The sequence below is a fragment of the Rattus norvegicus genome, chromosome 1 (genome assembly GCF_021556685.1).
Source record: "Rattus norvegicus strain SHRSP/BbbUtx chromosome 1, alternate assembly SHRSP_T2T, whole genome shotgun sequence".
NCBI lineage: Eukaryota > Metazoa > Chordata > Mammalia > Rodentia > Muridae > Rattus > Rattus norvegicus.
The window spans coordinates 140,320,798-140,343,685 of NC_141534.1; the positions used below are offsets into that span (position 1 = coordinate 140,320,798).

Genomic DNA, 22,888 nt, shown 5'->3' on the forward strand with positions numbered 1-22,888 from the left:
TTTCTATAGAGGACAGAAAAAAGTATAAGGACATGTGGCTTTCTTTATTTTGGCTGTGTTTGCATGTTAGCCAGAAGATATGCTTCATTTGAAGTGCCATGTGGTTGAGGCCCTTAGAGTTGTAGAAGCGATGATGGTGAGAACAGTTTCTCATGCCAGTCACACAGGGTCATGATCAGGCATACTTTACAGGTCAGGTATGGTCAAAAGACCTAAAAAATATGGAAGAATGACAAATTTGGCCTTTGACTGTTGTGGACCTCTCATTCCCAGCAGTATCAAAACAGGACATTAAGGAAGTTAAACAGGAACACCAGTTTGAACAGTAACCTTTGCTCATGTTTAGGGTCTCACCACTTGCATTCCTGATTCTCAAGCTTGGACTTTGAGACAGAGGTCAGAGCTATGATACACTGATCATTTTGTGGAGAATGGAGAATGGGGTGTTGGCAGTGAATGTGTTTGTTGTGTTGCAAAGCATCTGCACAGTTCTCTGCACCAATCTGTCCCATTGCTGAGGACTGTCCCAAAGGATTCCAGTGGTACTATGTAAGAATGCTCTTTCAGAATTTAGAGCACAAATCCAATCATTACTTAGTTGACTCCCTAACATATTTTAAGATGTCTCAGCAAAGTTCTCGAATGCTTTATTTTCATCTCAATCCCCAGACAGGCCATCAACTACAATGAAATTGGATTAAAGTCCTAGCTTGCTTGAGGGGTTCCACTGCTCAGCAAAAACACAGGTTTCAAGTAAGTTGGTGGTACTTCAAGGTCTACAAAGTGGGTGGGCTTTTTTCCAGAAGGTAACTTTTACCTATATATATTTTCCATCTCTGCAACGTCTCTAGCCCGATGGACCATTTCATGTGATCTCCCATTGACAGCTCCCCTCAAAAGTGATTAAGGAAATGCAAAACCAAAGAAATGAAACAGATCTATTTGCTAAGTAAGAAGGGCACCATCCAGCAAAGAGGAGAAGCAGATTAATAGCTGCCTTACAGCAAAAACAAATGAACACAAAATCTAATTTACAAACCTATTAGATTTGCTATGTAAGCTGTTCACAGCTGATCTGATTGTACCTCTGCCTCCAGAATTCCTGCAAGACAAAGGAAATGCATTATTTATAAACACAGCTCTTCCTTGCAAAGCCCTCTTCAATCACCAGGAGACCCCAGAGCTCACCTAGGGGACTACAGAAAGAAAACATCTTACTCTGAACTTTCCATAAAGGGCCATGTCTTGGTCTCAGTCATAGCCCATGGATTTTACAGGGATTTGGGACTCTCAGGTCCTCCCATGACCCAGTTGATCACTTCACATTGAGGCAACCATTTGAGACTGGTAGCAGGCCTCTTTGGAGGCAGTCTCCCTTGGCTAACACACATGATGACACGATCTAGTCCAATTTAGCTTTTACACCAATATGATTCAGCACCATTCACTCTCCTCTCTTGCCTTCTTTCATAGGTGGTGAGATGTTGTTCTTCATATTTACCCTAAACTGAGGACACCAGCAAATCAGCAGAGGCAGCAAGATTCACTCAGCGGTGCCCCTAGCCAAATGTGGCAACAATTTACTCTTCAGAGGCAGAATAGATAAGCTTAATAGTGTTGCTGTGTGCAATGGAGGAGGCAGGCAGCAAGTGAACAGTGAATGGGATTCTTTGTTTTGGAGAACGGGCCCTTGAAAAGCTCAAGACTTTTGATCCGTTTCTTATTCAGTTGGCAGATCCTCTCCGTTGGCCACACAGTGTCATCCGATCTTGCTATCGTATTGTATTGGCTGGGTAAAGCATGACTGTGTGTCCTTGGCTCCCCACTTTGTGCCACTGTGTTGTAGAAAAGTCATATATGTCTAATTATTTTTTTTAATTTTTTTTATTAACTTGAGTATTTCTTATATACATTTCAAGTGTTATTCCCTTTCCCGGTTTCCGGGCAAACATCCCCCTCCCCCCTCCCTTTCCTTATGGGTGTTCCCCTCCCAACCCTCCCCCCATTGCCGCCCTCCCCCCATAGTCTAGTTCACTGGGGGTTCAGTCTTAGCAGGACCCAGGGCTTCCCCTTCCACTGGTGCTCTTACTAGGATATTCATTGCTACCTATGGGGTCAGAGTCCAGGGTCAGTCCATGTATAGTCTTTAGGTAGTGGCTTAGTCCCTGGAAGCTCTGGTTGCTTGACATTGTTGTACTTTTGGGGTCTCGAGCCCCTTCAAGCTCTTCCAGTTCTTTCTCTGATTCCTTCAACGGGGGCCTATTCTCAGTTCAGTGGTTTGCTGCTGGCATTCGCCTCTGTATTTGCTGTAATCTGGCTGTGTCTCTCAGGAGCGATCTACATCCGGTTCCTGTAGGCCTGCACTTCTTTGCTTCGTCCATCTTCTCTAATTGGGTGGCTGTATATGTATGGGTCATATGTGGGGCAGGCTCTGAATGGGCGTTCCTTCAGTCTCTGTTTTAATCTTTGCCTCTCCCTTCCCTGCCAAGGGTATTCTTTTTCCTCATTTAAAGAAGGAGTGAAGCATTCACATTTTGATCATCCGTCTTGAGTTTCGTTTGTTCTAGGGATCTAGGGTAATTCAAGCATTTGGGCTAATAGCCACTTATCAATGAGTGCATACCATGTATGTCTTTCTGTGAATGGGTTAGCTCACTCAGGATGATATTTTCCAGTTCCAACCATTTGCCTACGAATTTCATAAACTCGTTGTTTTTGATAGCTGAGTAATATTCCATTGTGTAGATGTACCACATTTTCTGAATCCATTCCTCTGTTGAAGGGCATCTGGGTTCTTTCCAGTTTCTGGCTATTATAAATAAGGCTGCGATGAACATAGTGGAGCACGTGTCTCTTTTGTATGTTGAGGAATCTTTTGGGTATATGCCCAAGAGAGGTATAGCTGGATCCTCAGGCAGTTCAATGTCCAATTTTCTGAGGAACCTCCAGACTGATTTCCAGAATGGTTGTACCAGTCTGCAATCCCACCAACAATGGAGGAGTGTTCCTCTTTCTCCACATCCTCGCCAGCATCTGCTGTCACCTGATCTTCTTATTCAGTTGGCAGATCCTCTCCGTTGGCCACACAGTGTCATCCGATCTTGCTATCGTATTGTATTGGCTGGGTAAAGCATGACTGTGTGTCCTTGGCTCCCCACTTTGTGCCACTGTGTTGTAGAAAAGTCATATATGTCTAATTATTTTTATTCATTAAAAAAATCTCCTGGATTTATAGGATATGTGATTATGAAGGTATTTTGTATTTTACTTGTAATTTAAAGGTTCTATGGAACCCTTCAGAGAAAGAATTAACATCCCCAGTGAAGCTATACATTTGGGGAAACTACCATTAAATGAGGATTCTCTGGGAAGAAGTTATGGTAGAGCAAAGCTGATCTTATACATATATTATGACCATATGTGCGCGCGCGCACGCGCGCACACACACACACACACACACACACACACACACGATCTGCTGAAATGCAATTTCAACCTTAATGACAGTCAACAGTCTATTTAACAGCCAGATAATTGGAGGCAGCAAGAGGGCCTTTATAATTTCTCCACCATCAAGTTTTACCCCTTAAGCCTAGTTCTTCACGACACAGAGTATCTTACTGCCTATTCTAATGTAATGTTTAGTATTATTTATTTAATTAATTAATTACATTTTTAGGTCTCTCCACTTTCCTTGAAAAGTAGACATCATGTCCTTCTGATTTGGCTTCTGGTAACAGCTCCCAGGTCCCTGTCTGAATCACCTCTGGCTGACCCCAGGGACTTTATCAAAGTGCCTTCACATCTCACCCAGACCCCAGCCCTCAAAGCAGCTCTCCTTGGGGGAAGGAAGAGTTCTTTGTCTAGATAGAAAGCCAAACATGGCAACAGAAAGTGCAGTGATAGTTCAAGACTAACGAGAGGTTAGTGAAACAGCAGAGGTTGTCTAGAAATACTGCATGTATTTCTACATGATACATTTTTTTTCTAAAAGCATTATCAAAGAGAAATTAAGTTAATGGTTTGGAATAGTTGCCTACAATCTTGAAAGAAGTAATTTGAGCACCTTCCTGTGGATAGCAAAATGGACATCACATGGGTTTAGCTGGTTATCTTAGTTTACATCCTGCTGCTGTGAGAAAATATTCACCCAAAACAACTAAGGTAGAGAAGGATTTTTTCTTCTTCTTACAACTCCCAGGTCAGGGAGGAACGCTGAGGCAGGGACTGAAGGCCCTGGGGGAACTCTGCCTGCTGGCTGGTTCTCTGTGGTTCGCTCAGCTGGGTTTCTTATAGAACCCAGGGCCATCTACTTGCCTATGGGTAGCACTGTGCAGTGAGCTGGGCCCTCTATCAATCAGCAGCAGCAAAGTGTACCACAAGCTTGCCCACAGGTCAACACAATTGAGTTGAAGTCCCCTCTTCCTGGATGACTCTAGTTTGTATTAAGTTGGCAAAACTAACCAGCATACTAATGTTCCCCGAACCAGTAATTCTTACATCTCTATAACCAATTTCTGTTATCATCTATGCATACTGTTTTTCTAAATTTAAACATTAAAATGGGCTCATCTTCAAAAATGTACCATTGTCCTAAACAAGACTCCAGGAAGCAGAGATATGATGTCATAACCATGTACTTATTGAATAAAACCACAAAACCATTGCTAGGAAAGTATTCATTAGAGGAATTCTTCAAATCATCATCACAGGGAATAGTGGGCATGCTTACATCTCCCTGGGGAAGGCTACATAAAAGAGGAAAAGACTTACAAGAAAAAGCAAACATAAAACCGGGAGGCTGTGTGGTAGGCGGGGTCGCCAGGAGTCAGAGTGGGGAGCAGAATGCTGACAGACATGATCTAAACACATTGTATTTAGGTATGAAATCACTAATGTATAGATAATGACTTAAATAAACATAGGAAATGGGTTAAAAATGGCCTGGTATTATGAAGTCTTTGATGAAGGCTCAGGAGTGTGTGTGAAGGGTATATAGTAGAGATAATATGTTCTGGAGAAAGGTCTGCCTTTATCAGAATCTAAAACACTGCTTATTAAAAATGCAAACCCAGTTCCCAGGGGCTTTCAGCAAACTTACAAGGGCTCCAGGTGAGGAGAATGCAGCATCTAATTTAATGTTTAAATAGCATTCATTCAGTAACTTTTTTTTTTGAATAACATCATTGTGGGGTTGCCAGCAAAGCTGAACACATATAGTTCCTGCCCTCACGAAGTACTGTTTTAGGGATGTCACAAGGATTCTCTCTCTCTTCCCCTACCACTTCTCCTTAAGTTCCCAGTTACTTACCTACACACACACACACACACACACACACACACACACACACACACACCAGGAATGATGTTTTGTGTTCATGGGTCCTATGTCTGTGGGTTCAACCAACTTAGGATAAAAAGATACTTAAACATTTCGTGTCTACTGAAGCTGAACAGACATTTTCTTGTTGGTAGCCGAACAGGATACAATAGCACATATGTAGGTTTAGAGATTAGCAGTAATGAATCCAAAGTATATGGACGTGCGTAGGTTGTAGGCAGATACTGCACCACTTTGTATAAAAGATTTGAGTGTTTGTGGAATTTTGTGTCTGCGGGAGAGTCCTACAGTCACTCACCCATGATTACTGAAGACTGAGTTTGTCCATCACATCCACTGTGATGTCTTGATAGATGTATACATTATAAAACGATTAAGATAATTCACATATCCATTACCTCATATAATCATCTTTTTTTTTGTGTGGCAAGAACATAGATCAACCTGCTAGCATATTCCAAGTATCTATTATTGTTGTTATTATTATTTGAGCAAAGTCTTGCCATGTTGCCCAGGTGGGCTTGGTTTTTGTGATCCTTCTGCATCAGCCCCCTGAGTAGCTAGGGTGACAGGACTGAGACATCGTGCTTGGTTACTATAGTCACTGTGCTACAAAATGGAGTTTTGAAATTGCCTAGCCGATCTTTGTGTACTTAGACTAACATCTCCCTCCTCTGTCCCCAGTCCGTGACTGACAGGCTTAGAGGGACCAACAGCAGCCTCAGGCAGGTCCCAGACAACACGGAATCCTGCGGACTTCAGCCATCCATCAAATCCTGTGCTCTCCTTATCAATCCTCCCTGTATCTCCGGACTCCCTGCCCTTGACACTCCTGACACTCAGTCTTTGTTGGTAGGCTAGGGGTGGAGCAGCTATCTCTATATTATAGCACACTCTGGCTTTTTTATTTTTTCTTTTTGAGACAGAGTCTCACCATGTGACTCTGGCTGTCCTACTTAGATAAGGTTGACCTTGAGCTCACTGAGATTCTCCTGCCTCTGCCTTAATCTCTGCTGGAATTAAAGGGATTCAACCTGTCACACCCCCTCTTCTACCTACTGCTTTCTAACAGTGGGCTTCTCATCTTCAGGGTACGATAAACAAAAATGTTCCCAACTTTACCAGCGTCCCCTGGGACATGGAGCAGGGACTTGCTTCTAGCCTAGAGCCTGTTCTGTGACTATCATTTTTGTCTATTGTTTCCCAGCACACTCTGTCTGCTTCATGCTAACCCCCAAGCGCGATACCTGGGTGTCCCTCAGAACTCTCCTGGACTTCCACCCTCATCAACCTTTCCTTCTCTTAGAGAGCAGGTGTATCTTTCCCAACATCTCAAAGCCTGACCCCTCCTCTTACAGTGGAGAGGCCGAGGAGGTCTGCATTCTTGTTCCGGTTTTAGCATCCCTGGCTTCTGGACCCACTGCAGCCTGTGTCCCTTATGGAGAAGTTAACACCTTGCCTTTTATTTTCCATATTCTGATGTTTTGACATCTGGGTCTTGCTATCTTTGCACGTATCATCCCCCCTTGGGTTAACTAAGCCTAGGTTAACTAAGTCAAGGGATGTGACCTTCAAGTACCACCCAGCCATGGCATAGCCCACATGCCATCACCTCATTTATGGAGATTCTGCTAAAGGTTGTTTTCCTTCGAATAATAATTCGAAGGACAGATATGAGGGAACCAGGACCAGATTCTATGCCCCATAGCTGACAGAAATTATTCAAACTCGTCTGTTCACCAGCCTTGCCTATCTCCTTACAGAAGCCACATTAAATGTTCTTGGCACTTTTCTCTCACTTTCACTGACCTGCCCCAGTCTTTCTTGTGTGCCTCCACTCCATGGTGTGTGCTCTCTCCTTGTAGGGACTATTAATGTAACAGAACATTTATTAACATAAATAGGGTGGGGCCCTGTCCCATTCACTTCTGTAGCTCATAGAGTGCCTTGCCCGGGAGCTTAGTAAACTGTTAGACTCTCATCCTGAAAGTCTACACACCTGATCTTCCACCCTCACTCTGCCCATTCCAGACACTATGTTCCAATAATTCTTAGCGGAGGGCATCACTCACAGGGAGAATGAAGGTATCCAGCTTTAGAAGGCGGCACATAAACTGTGAGGGGTTTGTTTTTGTTTTCTGATCACATTTTGCCCCAAATGTTACTAAAATAAACTAATACTTGCTGGGTTAAGGGACAGAACACGATGATTGGGTGAAAAATTTGCTAAAATAATGCACAAAGTGAGTTACAGAACCACATATGCTTAGACTACCCAAACTGAAGAATAACAGCATGTCCTTCCACCATGAGAGCACTTTGCATTCCAGAGATCCTCTAAACCCAGGCCTAATGTCAGCAACAGCAAGTGTTTGTTTAATCTCTCTACAATATTCTCAGCTGTAACGGTGACAAAGTCAGGCCACCTGAAAGTTTTGCAGTTTAGAATGTGTTTCCTGCACAACATCTGTGATGGTCTCCCTGAGCAGAGCACCTAGGAGCTAACACACACACACACACACACACACACACACACACACACACACACACACACACAGAGAGAGAGAGAGAGAGAGAGAGAGAGAGAGAGAGAGAGAGAGAGAGAGGTCATGTTAACAAAACACAACAAAATTACATGAAGTTGGATCTGCTTTGGAGAAAAACAACCAGCAAACACGAGAAAGGAATTTTTGCTCACCTTCTGTATCAGAACCAAATTATTTTTAAGTCTCTATTTTTAGATTATTTAGTTTTTGAGACAAGGTCTCACACAGCCTAGGCTATGCACCTAACTATGTACCCTGGATTGATCTTGAACTCCCTATCCTCCTGTCTTAACTTCTTGAGTGCTGGGATTGCTTGTGTACCACACACGCTAATTCCTGAAGTGCTAGCAGCTGAACTCAGAGCTTTATGCATGCTGGAACATATTCTGTCAACTAAGCTACAACTCCAGCCTGAAATTTTTCAAATTTCTTGTTAACTGGGTTTTTTTCCCAATAGACAAATCACAAATGTATAGTTAGTGAGATACAATGTGCTGCTCTGATATGTGAACATTAGGCTCCATTGTTTATACTCAAAGTCATGCCCAGCATCTATCTGTGTGAGAATTTCCTACCCTTGCAGTCTCTCACCAGAGAGTTGGGCTCAGAAAATGAACTTTCAGGAGCTGACAGCTTTAATTAAGAGTCTGGACCCAACTTAAACAGTTGATTAATCTTGAGAGTAGAAGATTAAACTGAAGAGCGACTTGTGAATTTGTAGGTACTTCACATTGTTGGGAGGATGCTGAATGCCTTTTTCCAAGTCATAAAACCCACTGAGCTCCTACCTGCTGATTCCTGGGTGTACACTAATATATGGTCCTATGGGCACATGACAGGAACAAGGTGAGGGAAGGGACAATTTTGAATCAGTCACAGGGTCAGAGCTGGAGCTCCTACTAAGGTCAAGCAAGGGTTTTTGATTTAGAGATGCTCTTTCCTCTATCTGCCTAAAACCTACCATATTTGTCATTTTCAGCAACAGCACAGGGATATTAAAGCACTAATAATGTTGTCACCCATCACCATCATCCACCCCCAGAATGTCTCATCCCAAAGAGAAACTACATTCAATAAGCAATTCTCCTCGTCATTCCCATAACTTTGATTTCATTGTCTGCCTTTAACACCGTTATGACTCTGTCTATTCTAGATATTTCTAGTGGATAGAATCACACAACTGGCTTCTTTGACTTTGTATCATATTTTCAAAGTGTATCCACTTACTGGTGTGCCACTGAGATCTGGCACTTGGTGGCACAGTTCTGGGAAGCAGGACATCACAAAGATGCTCTTTGGCTCAAGTGGATGGCTCAAGGGCTCCATTGCCCAGAGTTTTCTGAGTTAATCAACAACAGATTGAGCTCTGTTGTCAGTCTCTGGCTTCTGAAAGGCCGGCTATCCTTGCTCAAATAACCAAGGGGCCCCAGACTGATTGATTCCGTACAGATCCTTAACATCAAGTTAGCAACCATAATTACATTGCTTACTCTGAGTGGGAGGTGGTTCTTGTGTGTTTGCCTGGAGTCTTTGTACTTGGGTTTGGGATGGCCACATCTAGAAGAATGCCAACCATCTGGGTATGACCTGCACTAGAGGAGACTTTGCTCTCAGCATTCCAGTCATCCTGGGCCAAGGCATCATTGGAGAACCCTTGATTTAGGACTTGTATCCGTCTGCCTGACAGACTGTAGTGATGTAACTGCTGGGATCATCAGGAGACAATAAATTCAAGGTTGTCCTCCCTAAACTCTAAGGTGTGGAGTGTCCTTGCCCTTTGCCACCCTAAAAGTGTGACCGGGGAGATGGCTCAATGGGTAAGGCTCATGGCACACAACCATAAAAATCCAAATTCAGATCCCCAGAACCCACACAGAGCCAGATTCAGTACTGTATGTCTGTAATCTCAGTTCTCCAATTAAGAGATAGGAGGCAGACTGGAGGGTGCCGAGAAGCTTGCAGACCAGATAGCTCGGCATAGGGAGTAGTGAAGAAGCCAGTCTATCTCAAGCAAGGTGCGAGACAAAGACCAAGCCCTCGGATGGCCCTTGACCTCTGCAAGTGCACTGTGGTACAGGAGTGGCCCTCACCTCACACTGCAGTTGGTTTTTCTGATCACATCCCAAGTCACCTCTAAAATTTTTTATCCTCCAGGGCATGAGTCAGCTAATTTCTCCTTTAAAGAGCCAGATAGTAAGTATCTTAGGCTTTATGAGTCAAGAGGAAAAACTGAAGATATGCACACCCTTTAGAAATAAGAGAAAAAAATTTCCACAAATGTTTTATTGATGACATTTAAAAATAAAATAATTCAGTAGAATATTTTACTCAAAAGCTTCATCAGTCTACTAATGAGAAGAAAGTAATTCTTTGGAGGAGGCAGGATGGATCAAGTTTTGCTTAATTCATATTATGGGTAGGAGGTCTCATTCTTCTATACCGTTTCATTGAACCTCTGAGATCCTTTATCTTTTTTTCTGTGAACTCCTGTGTTACCTTAATCTTTCTTTTTTTCCCTATCTTTATTAAATTGGGTATTTCTTATTTACATTTCAAATGTTATTCCCTTTCCTGGTTTCCAGGCCAACATCCCCCTAACCCTTCCCCCTTCTATATGGGTGTTTCCCTCCCAACCCTCCCCCCATTGCCGCCCTCCCCCCAACAGTCTAGTTCACTGGGGGTTCAGTCTTAGCAGGACCCAGGGCTTCCCCTTCCACTGGTGCTCTTACTAGGATATTCATTGCTACCTATGAGGTCAGAGTCCAGGGTCAGACCATGTGTAGTCTTTGGCTTAGTTCCTGGAAGCTCTCACCTTAATCTTTCTTTTGGAACTTATGCTCTATCCTTACAGTCATGTGGAACTTTTCCTATGGGGAAGAGCAAGGTCAGAGGTAAAAATTCCACATGTTTGATTTCTATATGAACTAATCATTAATTGTTTGATCTTAAATTATCACTTGGTCTATCTCTAGAAGCTTCTGTGTGCTTCCACATCTATAGAATGAGCAATGGTATCTGGTTGGTATGGTTATTGAAAAGGCTATTGATCTAATGCGAAGATCTAGAAAGTGTATAACACACTGCAAAACACTGAACAGCAATACCGTTCTTTTGATTACTTTCCTCTCTTGACCTAAGGACCATGCAGTGGAGTGGTTCGAATAAGAATGGCCCCATGGGGTCGTATATTTGAATGCTTAATCATCAAGGAGTGGCAGTGCTCTAGAAGGATTAGGAGGTGTGGTCTTGTTAGGAGAACAGTGTTAGTGGGGGTGGGCTTTGAGGTTTCAGAAGTCCAAGCCAGGGCCAGTGACTCTCTTTTCTGACTGCCTGAGGATCCAGATGCAGAACTCTCAGCTATTTCTCCAGCACCATGTGTTGACTCCTATTTTAGGATGTGAGATACTTCTGATAGTCTAGGAGACATTGTTATCACATTTCCTTCCTTATGCTTTTATGTGGCATTTACATAGGTCACAAACCCCAGCAGGGGCAGCTCATCACAAGTGTGGAACCATCACAGATCATGCTGGAATTAGTCAGTGGTCGTAGGACGAAGAGTGACAGCATAAGGCATTCCCCCTACAGGTTCACTTTCACAGGAAGTAACATGATTTGTTCTTGGTGTTGCCCACACAGATTGGCAGTTTTTCTCTTTATTGGTTCTCAGGTCAGGCCTAAAAGCTTTGCAATATGCTCACCAGTATTTGAAACTCCTTTTCTATACAGCAAGCCTTATTATGGTAGGGGGTGCTTAAATCCTATAGATATAGAGGATGTGTATATGCTCCATGGGACACAGAAAAGTGGGCAATGCATGTACATGTCACTGGACAGTGTTGCTTCTGTAACAGTTAAGGTCACTGACTGGGCTTCCAAAGGTGTGGTCGAGACAGAGGTTAACTCAGTTAACAATGTTGTCTTCTGTGCCTGCGACCTGTCTTCCACTTCTCATCACTTCTCTTGCCACCCCTTCTCCTGTTTTAAACACTAGCTTGATTTGATGTATACATTTACTTTGATTTCAGCCAACTTTTTCTTGTCAATCAGTTTCCCTTGGTGTACAAAAAGGTACTAGCTCACTCTTGGCTTTCCCTTCTGCTTAAGTTCAGAAAGCATCCCCGAGACCTTAGAGCTTTGATTATGTTCCAGCCAATTTCCATAAGCTTTATAGAAAAGTACTTATAGGCATCTGCACATCAAAATGCAAGTAAACAAGCCTCTTGGATGCCAGCATTTCATACCAGGCTTATTCCCCATCTTTCCTCTTTCTTACCTCTAACGAGGAGGAGACAATATGATTTATCACTCCAGCCAGAATGCTTTCAGAGTGAATGGAGGTACAGACCTGATAAGATGCATAAGCTGGGGTTACCAATTCATGTGGGATTTGACCTCCATATCTTTAAGGGAGGCAGACTTTATACATATTTAAAATAATGCTGCAGCTAAAGTCCCTTTAGTTCAAAGGCTATATATACATATACATATATATGTGTATATGTATTTAAAACTCAAAGGTATATGCACCTATGTTAATAAATGAGCTGAAACTCATGAAAAGCTAGTAGAAAAGACTTATAAAAACATTCTAGTTTTACTTGTGTGTGTGTGTGTGTGTGTGTCTGTGTCTGTGTCTGTGTGCGTGCACACACACACGTGCACACATGCACATGTGCACTAGTATCCACATGTACTTGTGGGTGTCCACACAAGGCAGTACAGGGCATTGGATCCCAGGGAGCTATACTAACAGCCTGTGGGTCACCTACTATGGGTTTTGGGAACCAAACTCTCTGGTCTTCTGTAGGAGCCAGAAATGTTTTTAACCACTGGGCCATTTCCCTAACCCCAATGACTTTTAAATGTAAGGTATTATAGTATCTTCTATGTGTTCATGTGCTTTATTGCATGGTCCCAGAATGGTGACACTTTATGGAAGGTCTGGAACCTTTGGGAGGTGGAGCCTCAGGGGTGGAAGTGGGTCACTGGGAGGAGCACCATGTACTTTTATAGTTTATCTTCACTTCTGTTTGTTTGCCGCTTCCTGATAGGGAAGGCAATGTGACCAGCTGCTTCTTGCTCCCAAACCTTTGCTACCATATATGGCTGTGTTCCCACTAAACTGTGAACCAAAATAAACCCTACCTTCCTAAAGTTGATTTTTTTTTTCATTTATATGGTCACAGCATCAAGAGAAAGCAACAGTATTTGTGGTTACAAAGCCTTTTCTGAGTCCATACATTCCTGTGCTCTTAAAGTCAGGGACTTCTGCTCTGCCTTCCTGCTCTCATCTTTTGGCAGCAAGATACTCTCTACACTCAGTTCTCAGTGTCCCCACCATAGACCATGGCCAAACACAGGTCTGGGACCCTGATCATGCTAGTATCACCATGGGAGGCATACTTTATATATGTCCAGTGTACATATTAGGAAGCTCTTAGGAATGAAGATAAGACTCAAAAGAGTTGCAGGTGTCTCTCTTCTCTAGAGAAGTGTCAGCCTCCTAGAGTAGGTCTTGGAGATAAAGGATGGAGAGACCAGACATATTCCTGTGCTTTCCACCTGCTTTGGACCTTGTGCTTTGTGCTAGCTGTGCTCCACCTGATGTGTTTGTACCAGAGAGATCCCCATGGGATGCTTCCCCTTCTCAAATCTTTGTGCAAATGTCATCTGTGTAGCAAGGCCCTTCCCGGCCATCATTAAAAATAGCATCTACTTTCCCTTGTATTCCCACTGTGGTTCTCCCCACTCTCCACCTCTTTATCTTTTAATCACCATACTCAGTTATTAAAACTACCATCTTGAACTACAGCATTAACTCTGTGACGGAAGTGTGTGTCTGCCTTCATGTTGCCACCCCCTGTGCTGTCGGGCACATTGCGTCTGAGGTTTAATTAATATTCGTTAATAGACCGACTCAACCTCCCACCTTTCTCTTGTTGCAGCGGAGGAACCAGATGTCTCCTTAGCCAAGGCCAGTGCCTCCACCTATATTCTGAATTGCATCCCTTTCTCCCTCGAGGCTATTCTATCCGCTGTTGTCTTCCCTCTTCCACGAACTCAACAATTCCCACTAGCTGCATACTTTTGATACCTATCATAGAGCAGCTGTAAGTCAGGCTCTGTCCCACACATCTTACCTTGCTTCACAGCTGCCTCAGTACAGCCCTGTGAGGATGGAATGAACATCCATTTCTACACAAGAAGAAGCTGAGGCCCAGAGAAGGTAAAACTGTGATCACAGTCACATAGTAAGTGAGGACCTCTGAATTTGAACCCAGAAACCTAGTTGAAGAGCCCTGCTCTGAATCACTTTTATGCTTCAGGCTCACACCCATCCACTATCATATATATATATATATATATATATATATATATATATATATATATATATATATATACACTTAATCTAGATTTAATCTTAAGAAGCCCTTAATTCCATACCCCTTCAGCTGACTCCATATTTCTTCACACTGCTTTGCAACTGTTCTCAAAGTCTCATCTATATTAGCCATCTCTTTCTACCCTGTTCTTTGCCCTACTTTAATCTGCCTTATTTCTATTCAAAGAATTCTTGCTGGACTACCTTACGACAGCATTTCTCAGTCATTACCTGTGTTAGTTTGCTTTTTATTACTGTGGTAAACAGCATGACCAAAGGCAACTTTGGGAAGAAAGTGCTTATTTGACTCACAGTTTCTAGACCACCTCAGAAGACGTTGCAGCAGGAACCTGGAGGCAGAAGCTGAAACAGTGGCCATGGAGGAGTGCTGCTTATTGGCTTGCTCCCCGTGGCTTGCTCTGCCTGCTTTCATATACAACCCAGGACCACCTGTCCCAGCATGGTACCAACACATCAATCATTAATCAAGAATTGGAATGCCACATACCAATCTGACGGAAGCATTCGAGGTGAGCTTCCCTTTCCCAGATGACTATAGCTTGTGTCAAGTTGGCGCCTGCCATTTTACTCAGCCTCCTTCAGAATTTGCCAGTGATAGCTGCTTCTCTCTTACTTGACAGAATATTGTGGGTTTTCTGAGTATAGTCCTTGCCTTCTGCCTGACTTACTGGGTAGCCCTGAGCAGCCCCTCTCTTCCTTAGAAGATATGTGAGAAACGTAACCCATGAGCACACATTGGAGAAAGCTTGCAGTCAGGAAGAACTGTGGTGCATGATTCTAAATGAATGGAACATCTTCAACAGACTTCTGACTCAGAGACTTTTGTTTTAAATAGTCGTCTCTAAATACTTTAGCATTCTATCCACAATGGTATAAAATTCCTCCTTGATGCTTTTTGGTACCCAGGCAGATGGTGTCCAAATTCTTAAAACAAACAAACAAACAAACAAACAAACAAACAGACAGACAAACATCCTCACACCCAACCAGATTTTGCTTAGAATTACTTTATATCATTCTTTCTAAAAAATTTATATTTATATTTCCAAATGCTTAGAATTACTTTTTATCATTTTCTACGAAATTTAGATTTACAAAATTTCCAAATGCATTGTATATTTCCCCTTCAGACTAAGTGGTCTTCCCATTACAAAAATTTATACCCCAAGAGTATCTTTGTTATTCCAGCTGACATTTTTTGTCCCATTTGGCCATGTAGACAAAATGCTGTCTGAAAGTGTAGGAAGAGTCCATGAGCTGTCAAAAATAGTTATGGTTTCATGTGCAGAGTCTTACCACAGCCAGGCATGGTACCAAAAATGCAGTACATTCTCTTTCTTATTTCTTATGGTTTTAGACATAGTATGGCCAAGACTCAAATAGACTTCAGGATTTACTCAGAATCAGCCAGTGAATAACCCCAAAATGTGGGTTTTCAGGATATCACCCACATGAGACCAAATCTCAATGTGTCTGTGAGAAGGTACCTTGTACCTCCCCTTCCTTGGTAAGAATTGAGTGTGCTGTCATGGGTTTGCTAGAGAATCCATAGGAAGAAAACACTACTCTATGAACAGTTGTGGGGTAGCTGAGCAGAGAGAATTCTGACTTGAGCAACACTGATCAGATAAAACGTGGCCCAGCCATTGAAAGCTAAGCTTGGAAAGGCTTGCTACAAGAATGTACTCACCCAGTTGTTTTGTATCCATTATTGACAATCTTCCCACTTCAGATGGTGCCATAACCTTGGCTGTCATTCCCTGCTCTTTTATTGTAGAAGAAATGTACTACTGTAGAGTCCTAACCAGAGAGTTGGCAGCCCTGAAAACTCATTTCATTCATGTCGTAGGGTGTGGATAAACCCGTGCTCTTTATAGAGGAGCAGACTTCCTGTCCAATGGGCTACACTTTGCTCTTGAACCTGCCTGGCGGTAACTTGAAAGGCGTCCATGTCCGACCAGACTTTTTTCTCTCTCTTTTGTTCTCTTCTTGATGGACTTGCATTCAGAAGCACCGGGGTCCCTATTAACCTCAGCGGCAGCCTTTTCATGATGGAATTTCTAGTGGACACCTGGGTTAGGAAAGATTTTGAAGCTGTTTTCCTTCTGAGTGTTTGATGTGTCTCCTTTTGACCCTGCTTGGTCCTAGGGCAATGGCCATTCCTCTCCTCCCTAAGCAGCGATGCTGGTCACCACCCAGAAAGCCTCACAGTTAGCAGGAGGACAGTGGTACCACTGGATATGGGCCTGGAGCTCTAGCTTCCCATGGGCTCTCCTCTTACTGTCCTAACTCTTTCTTGGTTTTGATGTCTTCATTGTAAGTTGGGTCTTGGATTCGAACAAGAATCATGTGTTTGTTTGTTTGTTTGTTTGTTTTTTTGCAGTGATATTGTAGGTGATGGTCACTGCCCTTTAAAATAGAGAATAAACCAGTTATTGTTTGCTGAGCCTAAGAAGTCTCTTGGGACAGCTGCTTTTCCATAGTACAGTCCTTTAGGTTATTATCAGAGGCCATGAAAGAAGGAAGAGAGAGTTTAACATAACAGGACCATGCTTTCTGATGCTCCATGTCCTTCTCGACCTGGGGCAGGGGGTGATGGTGGTGGTCTATCCAGACAGAAGGCTGCTGGGGGTTGTTTTTATGCTTTTTCTTTTCTTCACATAAGAGATACATCTGAATGTCACATGGCCATGTTCATGGGGCTATGTAGGGCTTGTGTAGAGAGTTCTGGTCCCTCCTTGAGCAGGTGCAGATATAAGCTCAAGCCAAGTAAGATGGTGGTGTCCCCTCAACAGAATCTAGAATGACCTGGTAAAGGGGCTTTCGTGGTGCCGGTGGGGGACTAACTTGATTACTGGAAGTGGGAACACCTGCCCATGGTGAATGGATTCTAAACTGTGTAAACTGAGAAAGGGAACTGAGCAGAAGTTTTCATTCATTGGTCTTTTCTTTTGACTATAGGAGTAAAGTGATCAATTGTCTGGAACTCCTGCTGCCTTGATTTCCCAGTTGTGGTTGATTGTACCCATACCTGTGAGCCCTAACAAACTTCTTCCTGAAGTTGCTTTTGTCGAGAGAATTTAACTATAGCCATGGGGAAAAAAACAAAGACATCAAGTCTTTATTTTCTGCACTGCCCGTGTACCAAATGGGACTCTGAAATATCCCAGGGACCAGCCTCGCGCCTTCATCCTGTGGCAACACTTTCTTTGGCTTTTCTTTGAAGCTTCTTTGCACCCATTTGCTTCCAGCCTTGCTTAGAAGTTAGTGTTGTTCAGAGCTCAGCCCCAACACGGCCCATGTAGTAACCATCAACTTCCTTTGTCTACCTGTAAGTTGCCCGATTTGCCCTACACACTCTACTCCTGCTGACTCATTGAACATCATAGCTGTTTCAAACCCATGTCATACATCTAACTCACATCTCTCACTTAGATCTTTCCCATAGGGAAAGACAACCCTGCCTTGTTTATTCGAAACTAGGTCAGTGTCTACAGCTCCCCCATCTCTCCTGTGCATCCTCCCCTTCCGTATTCTATCACCTTTGGATTCTAGGTCACCTCATAAATGGCAGGAGTGGCTAGTGTCATGTTCCTATCACTGTGATGATGTACATCTTCTCTCCCAGGTGCACAGTCTGCCAGGCCTCCCCATGGAGGACATGCCTTCTACAATGCAAAGCTCAGCAGCTTCTCTTCCTCCTAGTAACCACTCAGGGTCCTTCATGGGCACCCCTCGCTTTCAACATCAGACTCAGATGTCTTAGCACAAGAGTCTTTCTGAGCTGCCCCACTGCCATGGTTCTACTTCCCAGACCTTCTAACTGCCAGGTAAAGCATGTCTGTCCTGGAATTCGTGAATTAGCTCCCATGGTTGTACCTTTGAATAGCAAGTTCTCTCCCAGGAATATCTTGCTCTATTTGTGTGTGTGTGTGTGTGTGTGTGTGTGTGTGTGTGTGTGTGTTGAATTTAACATTTATAAATGGCCAGCCTCAGATCATAACTGGCCTACATATGCATTTGGGGGCTTGTATTATGTTGAACTCTTTTTGAGATAGGGTCTCCTGTAACCTAGGTTGGTTTTAACTCTATTTAGCAGAGGATAACTTTGAATTCTCAGCCCTCCTGCCTGTACTTGCTGAAGGCTTGAATTACAGATGTGTGACATCACACCTGGTTTTATGAGATGATGGGGAGGAACTAAGTATCTTGTGCATGTTAGGAAGGCACTCCACCCCATCCCATGTTAAACATTTTAAAATCCAGAGACCGATCTTTAAAACAAAGCAGACTAGTCAAAGAATCATCTGGTTTCTTTTGAACATTCCAAGGATCTGGCCATGCTGAACCACAGTAATTGGAGCAGTGGCAGTCTATGGTTGGCAGATCTGTGTTGTGTTTTCCCACAGTCCACACTGATCCTGACTGACAGCGAGCTGCTTCTCTTATGTGTGTGACCTGCCTAGACTCTGGAGGCATCTGACCTTGTGTTTCCCTAGGCTTATTCCAGTCAAGGAACAATAATCAGCTAATGCCATCTTTCTCCTTTGAGACACACGAAGCCTACAGGACCTTGGGGTGTGGTGGGCACTAGTTCCCTGTTCTTTCTCGGTCACAGTTGACAGATGCTAAAGTCAACCCCTAGGAGGGTGCTCAGCTTCAGGGACCTCTGGGATGACCATTCATCCCTCTCCCCCATCAGTATTTTGCAGGTTCCAAGGTGCTGAGAAGCACTGGGCTGAAAGAAGATTTCTGCCCTAGGTCCTCGTGACTACTGGGAAGCAGGAAAGCCAGCCTTGTTGGTTTCGAGATCAGAAAGTGACTGTACACAAGAAATGTCACTGAGTTCACACCAGGTGGTGTTGGGAATAGTACAGAGAGGATAGGAGCCTTCAGGACGAGGACCAGGTTGATGTTAATAGCATGTATCTTGAATGAGAACTGGAGGAAGACTTTGCTTTGAAGGACAGTTAAGTAGAGCAAAAAAATAATCGCATAGCTACTACAACCCAAGCCATTGCTACGGGTGGGCTTCCTCATAAATTCTTCTTTCTATGCTTATCCTAGTCCTCTACGTTTAGCATCTTATTGCTTCCATTTCACTGAGGGATGTTGAGTATTATATTTATCCTAACTAGGTTTTGTCATTAATTTGATGCAGCCTAGAGTTATTTGAGGGTGTCTCAGTTGAAGGATTGCCCAGATCAGACCAGCCTATGACCATGTCTCGTCTAGATTGTCTTGAATGATAGCTGCTGTGTGAGGGCCCAGTCCACTGTGGGCAACGCCAATCCTAGTAGGTAGGTCTAGACTGTCTGAGAAAGCTAGCTGAGTATGAGCCTGTCACCAAGCCAGTGACTAAGTCAGGATGCAACCTCACTCGGTGGTTTCTACCTTAGGGTCCTAATTAGAGTCCCTGCCCTGATGTCCTGTAATGTAAGCTAAATATATCCTTTCATTCTCAAGTTGCTTTTGGTAAGGAAGAGTGTTTTATCAGAGCAAAAAAAAAAAAAAAAAAAAAAGCAAACTCAAACAATATCCAGTGACTGACAGCCAAGGAAGGGAACGGGAGGCGGGATTTGAACTGAGCTGTCTCACTGTCAACTTAGTTCAGGTTCTGACCACTTAGAGAGTGTTAGAGTCAGTATAAGAGGCGCACTGAAAAGATGTTGGAGGGTGAGCCTAGGCAGCCAGTGTTCCTGGTCACTGCACTTCACTCCAGACAAATGCCAAAGCTCATTAACTAGAGCACGAGAAGGAGTGAAAGCCGTGTCAGGAAGGAGGCCTTGTGTACTGCAACAAGGCTGTCCTTCTGATTTGACTCCCCCGTCTCCTCCTTGGAGTTCTGGCCCTTTGCCTTAGATGCGTTCTGCAGCTTCTGAGAGGAAACTCAGGCTGGAAACTGTTTTAAGCATCCATAGTGAGAGCTACAAAGACATAATGAACACCTACACCTCCCACACCCACACATACACCCTTACTCTTCCTGTTGCCCTGAGTATCAGTCAGCTCAGACAACATGGTGGGTTGGCCAGGGATAGGCACAGACACCGGGCAGGGACCTGTTAGGGTTCAGGGTTCAGAGCTTGGGTTGGTGATTCTGGACAGTGTCCTGGGAACAATGACTCAAGGTGTTGTTGAACATTTTACATCAAGAGGTTGCCTCAGAGCTCCATTCTGTCCTCAAATCTCATGTCATCAATTACTGTAGGACATTTCAGAAAAGGGGGCTGGGGTAAAACTAATAAGGTTGAGAGTCTGCCAGTCTTTGGGGTTTGGTATCATTCAGAGGCAAAGAGAACTCTTGTCCCACCAACTTCTCCACTTGGCCACAGCACTCTGCAATTGGGCAGGGTTTTTGGCCCCGTTGTCTTGGACAGATTGTGTGCTCTTCTGAGACATCTGGGCACAAGAGGAATCACACAAGCACACTGGGACGCAATAGTTCTTTCTCCCCAAGACAGGAAGAAGAGACAAATTCCTACCTCTTGGCTGGTGGGGGGATAGGAAATGTGGGACCCTGACATTCTTAACAAAGGTGCCTTTGATATGGTGATGTGTAAGAGTTTGCAGGAAAAAAAAACTCACAAATCCCAAGTCAACCAACCAGTCAACCAGCCAACCAAACGAACAAGCTCGGTGTGATTCCTAGTGCCATCTTTAATAGAGAATACAAAGCCACCATTTTTCCATTCTATGAAACAGATGCCACTTGGCAGGCACTGATCTTATAGGTTTTATTATTGTTCTTATTAAAACTCTTCTAAGATATATAGCCTATAGCCAAGTTATTCTGTTTTAATTTCTTTTTGTTCCAATTAGCCTGAATTTGCTGAATACCTATGTGACAGGCGTTGGGGTAGGCTCTATGGTACCATGTGTATGCAGACTGAGTGGCCAGTTTCAAGGTACTTAAGATCTCATTTGGAGATGTGTGTGCACGTACTAGTACACGTGCGTGCATGCGCACTTGTGCACACACACACACACACACACACACACACACACACACCAATATACTCAAGCAAATGCCCTCCTGCTCTGAGGCATGGAGCTATATTTACCCACCCATACCTTGGGAGGTACTGAGAACACACATAAGAAACAGTAGTGCAGGGCACTTCAGTTAAGTGTGTGCTCAGGAGTGGACAGGGGTGGGCTATTTTCTAGAGGACTCAGAGAACCAGATTAAAAAACCACCTTGAGGGAAGAGTCTCAAAGAAAATGAATTGCAAATGTTGCTACTCCAAAGAACAGTCCCATCTCTCATGGTTTATAAACTATATCCAAGTCTTCCCTTCTGTAAACCACATGGTGTTTCTGTGCCTTCCTTAGCCCAGTAAACGGTCATTTCGTCTTCATCCTCTCTCTCTTCTCCCTTCTCTCCCCATGATGTTTAGTTCCATTTTGTTTCAAGGCTGTGGCCCTATCACAGAGCCTCTCTTGCTTTCTTTCTCTTCCCTCATGACTTTATTTTTAAAATTTGAAAACAATGTATCTGTGTAAGTGTGTGTCTACGTGTGTGAGTGTGTATGAAAGTGAGTATGTGTGTGTGGATATATATATATATATATACATATATGTGTGTGTGTGTATTTGTGTATATGTGTGTATCTGTGTGTGAATGTGTGTGTGTGAGTGTGTGTGTGAGTGTATGTGTCTGTGTGTGAGTGTGTGCATGTATATCTGTGAGTATATATGTATATACGTATATGTGTATCTGTGTGTGAGTGAACCTGTGTGACTGAGTGTGTGAGTGTATGTGTGTGCAGGTTGGAGGACGAGCAGGGTGTTAGTTCTCAACTTCAACCTTGACTCAGGGATGTCTGCTACTCACCACTGCCTCCAGCACACTTACTGCCTTCCAAGTTCCCAGTGTTTTCTGGCCTCCTATCTTACAGTATGAGTGCTGGGTTGCAGCCTCCCACTGCCGAGCATTACGTGATGTCCTAGTTTCGTTCTGTTGCTGTGACAAGCACCAGGACCAAAGGCAACATAGAAGAGGAAACTTCCGGGACACAGTCTATCCCTGAGGGAAGTCAGGGCAGGAATTCAAGCAGGAAGTTGAAGCAGACACCCTGGAGGAACTCTGCTTGCCAGTTCACATTATGACTCAAACAGACTCATGCTTAGTTAGAGTGTGTGTGTGTGTAATCATTTAAAACATATGGATCCTATGTGTGTACACACACACACACACACACACACACACACACACACACACAGAGCTCAGGATCACCTGCTCAAGAAAAGGTGTGAGTGGTCCTGGCCCTCCTGTATTAACAAGCAAGACACACTCCCCCAACCCAGACATGCCCACAGGCCAGTCTGATCTAAAAGCAATTTCTTGAATAAGGCTTTCCTCTCAGATCAAGACTTGCCACTTGGATGATCCTACGCTGTGTCAAGCTGACAAATCTGAGTAGGACATATGAGTTCTGAGGACTTGAACTCAGAGCCCAGATGCTTACACCTGGCTGGCAAGGGCTTGACTCACAGAGCCAGCTTCTCAGTCTGGTTCCTTTGGCAAGCCATTCTTTTATTTGTAGACTCCCTGTCTTTCTAGCTCCTGCTTTCTCCTTCCTTCTCAAACCT

The 22,888-nt window shown here is 43.6% G+C and overlaps 1 protein-coding gene across 1 annotated transcript in view; it reads right to left on the reverse strand.

Annotated features, from left to right (window-relative positions):
• Positions 1 to 22,888, reverse strand: part of St8sia2 (ST8 alpha-N-acetyl-neuraminide alpha-2,8-sialyltransferase 2) — a 75,261-nt gene that overhangs the window by 36,095 nt on the left and 16,278 nt on the right. The window contains 1 exon segment of the mRNA NM_057156.2: positions 1,040 to 1,102. Within this exon segment, the coding sequence (NP_476497.1) occupies positions 1,040 to 1,102 (63 nt within the window).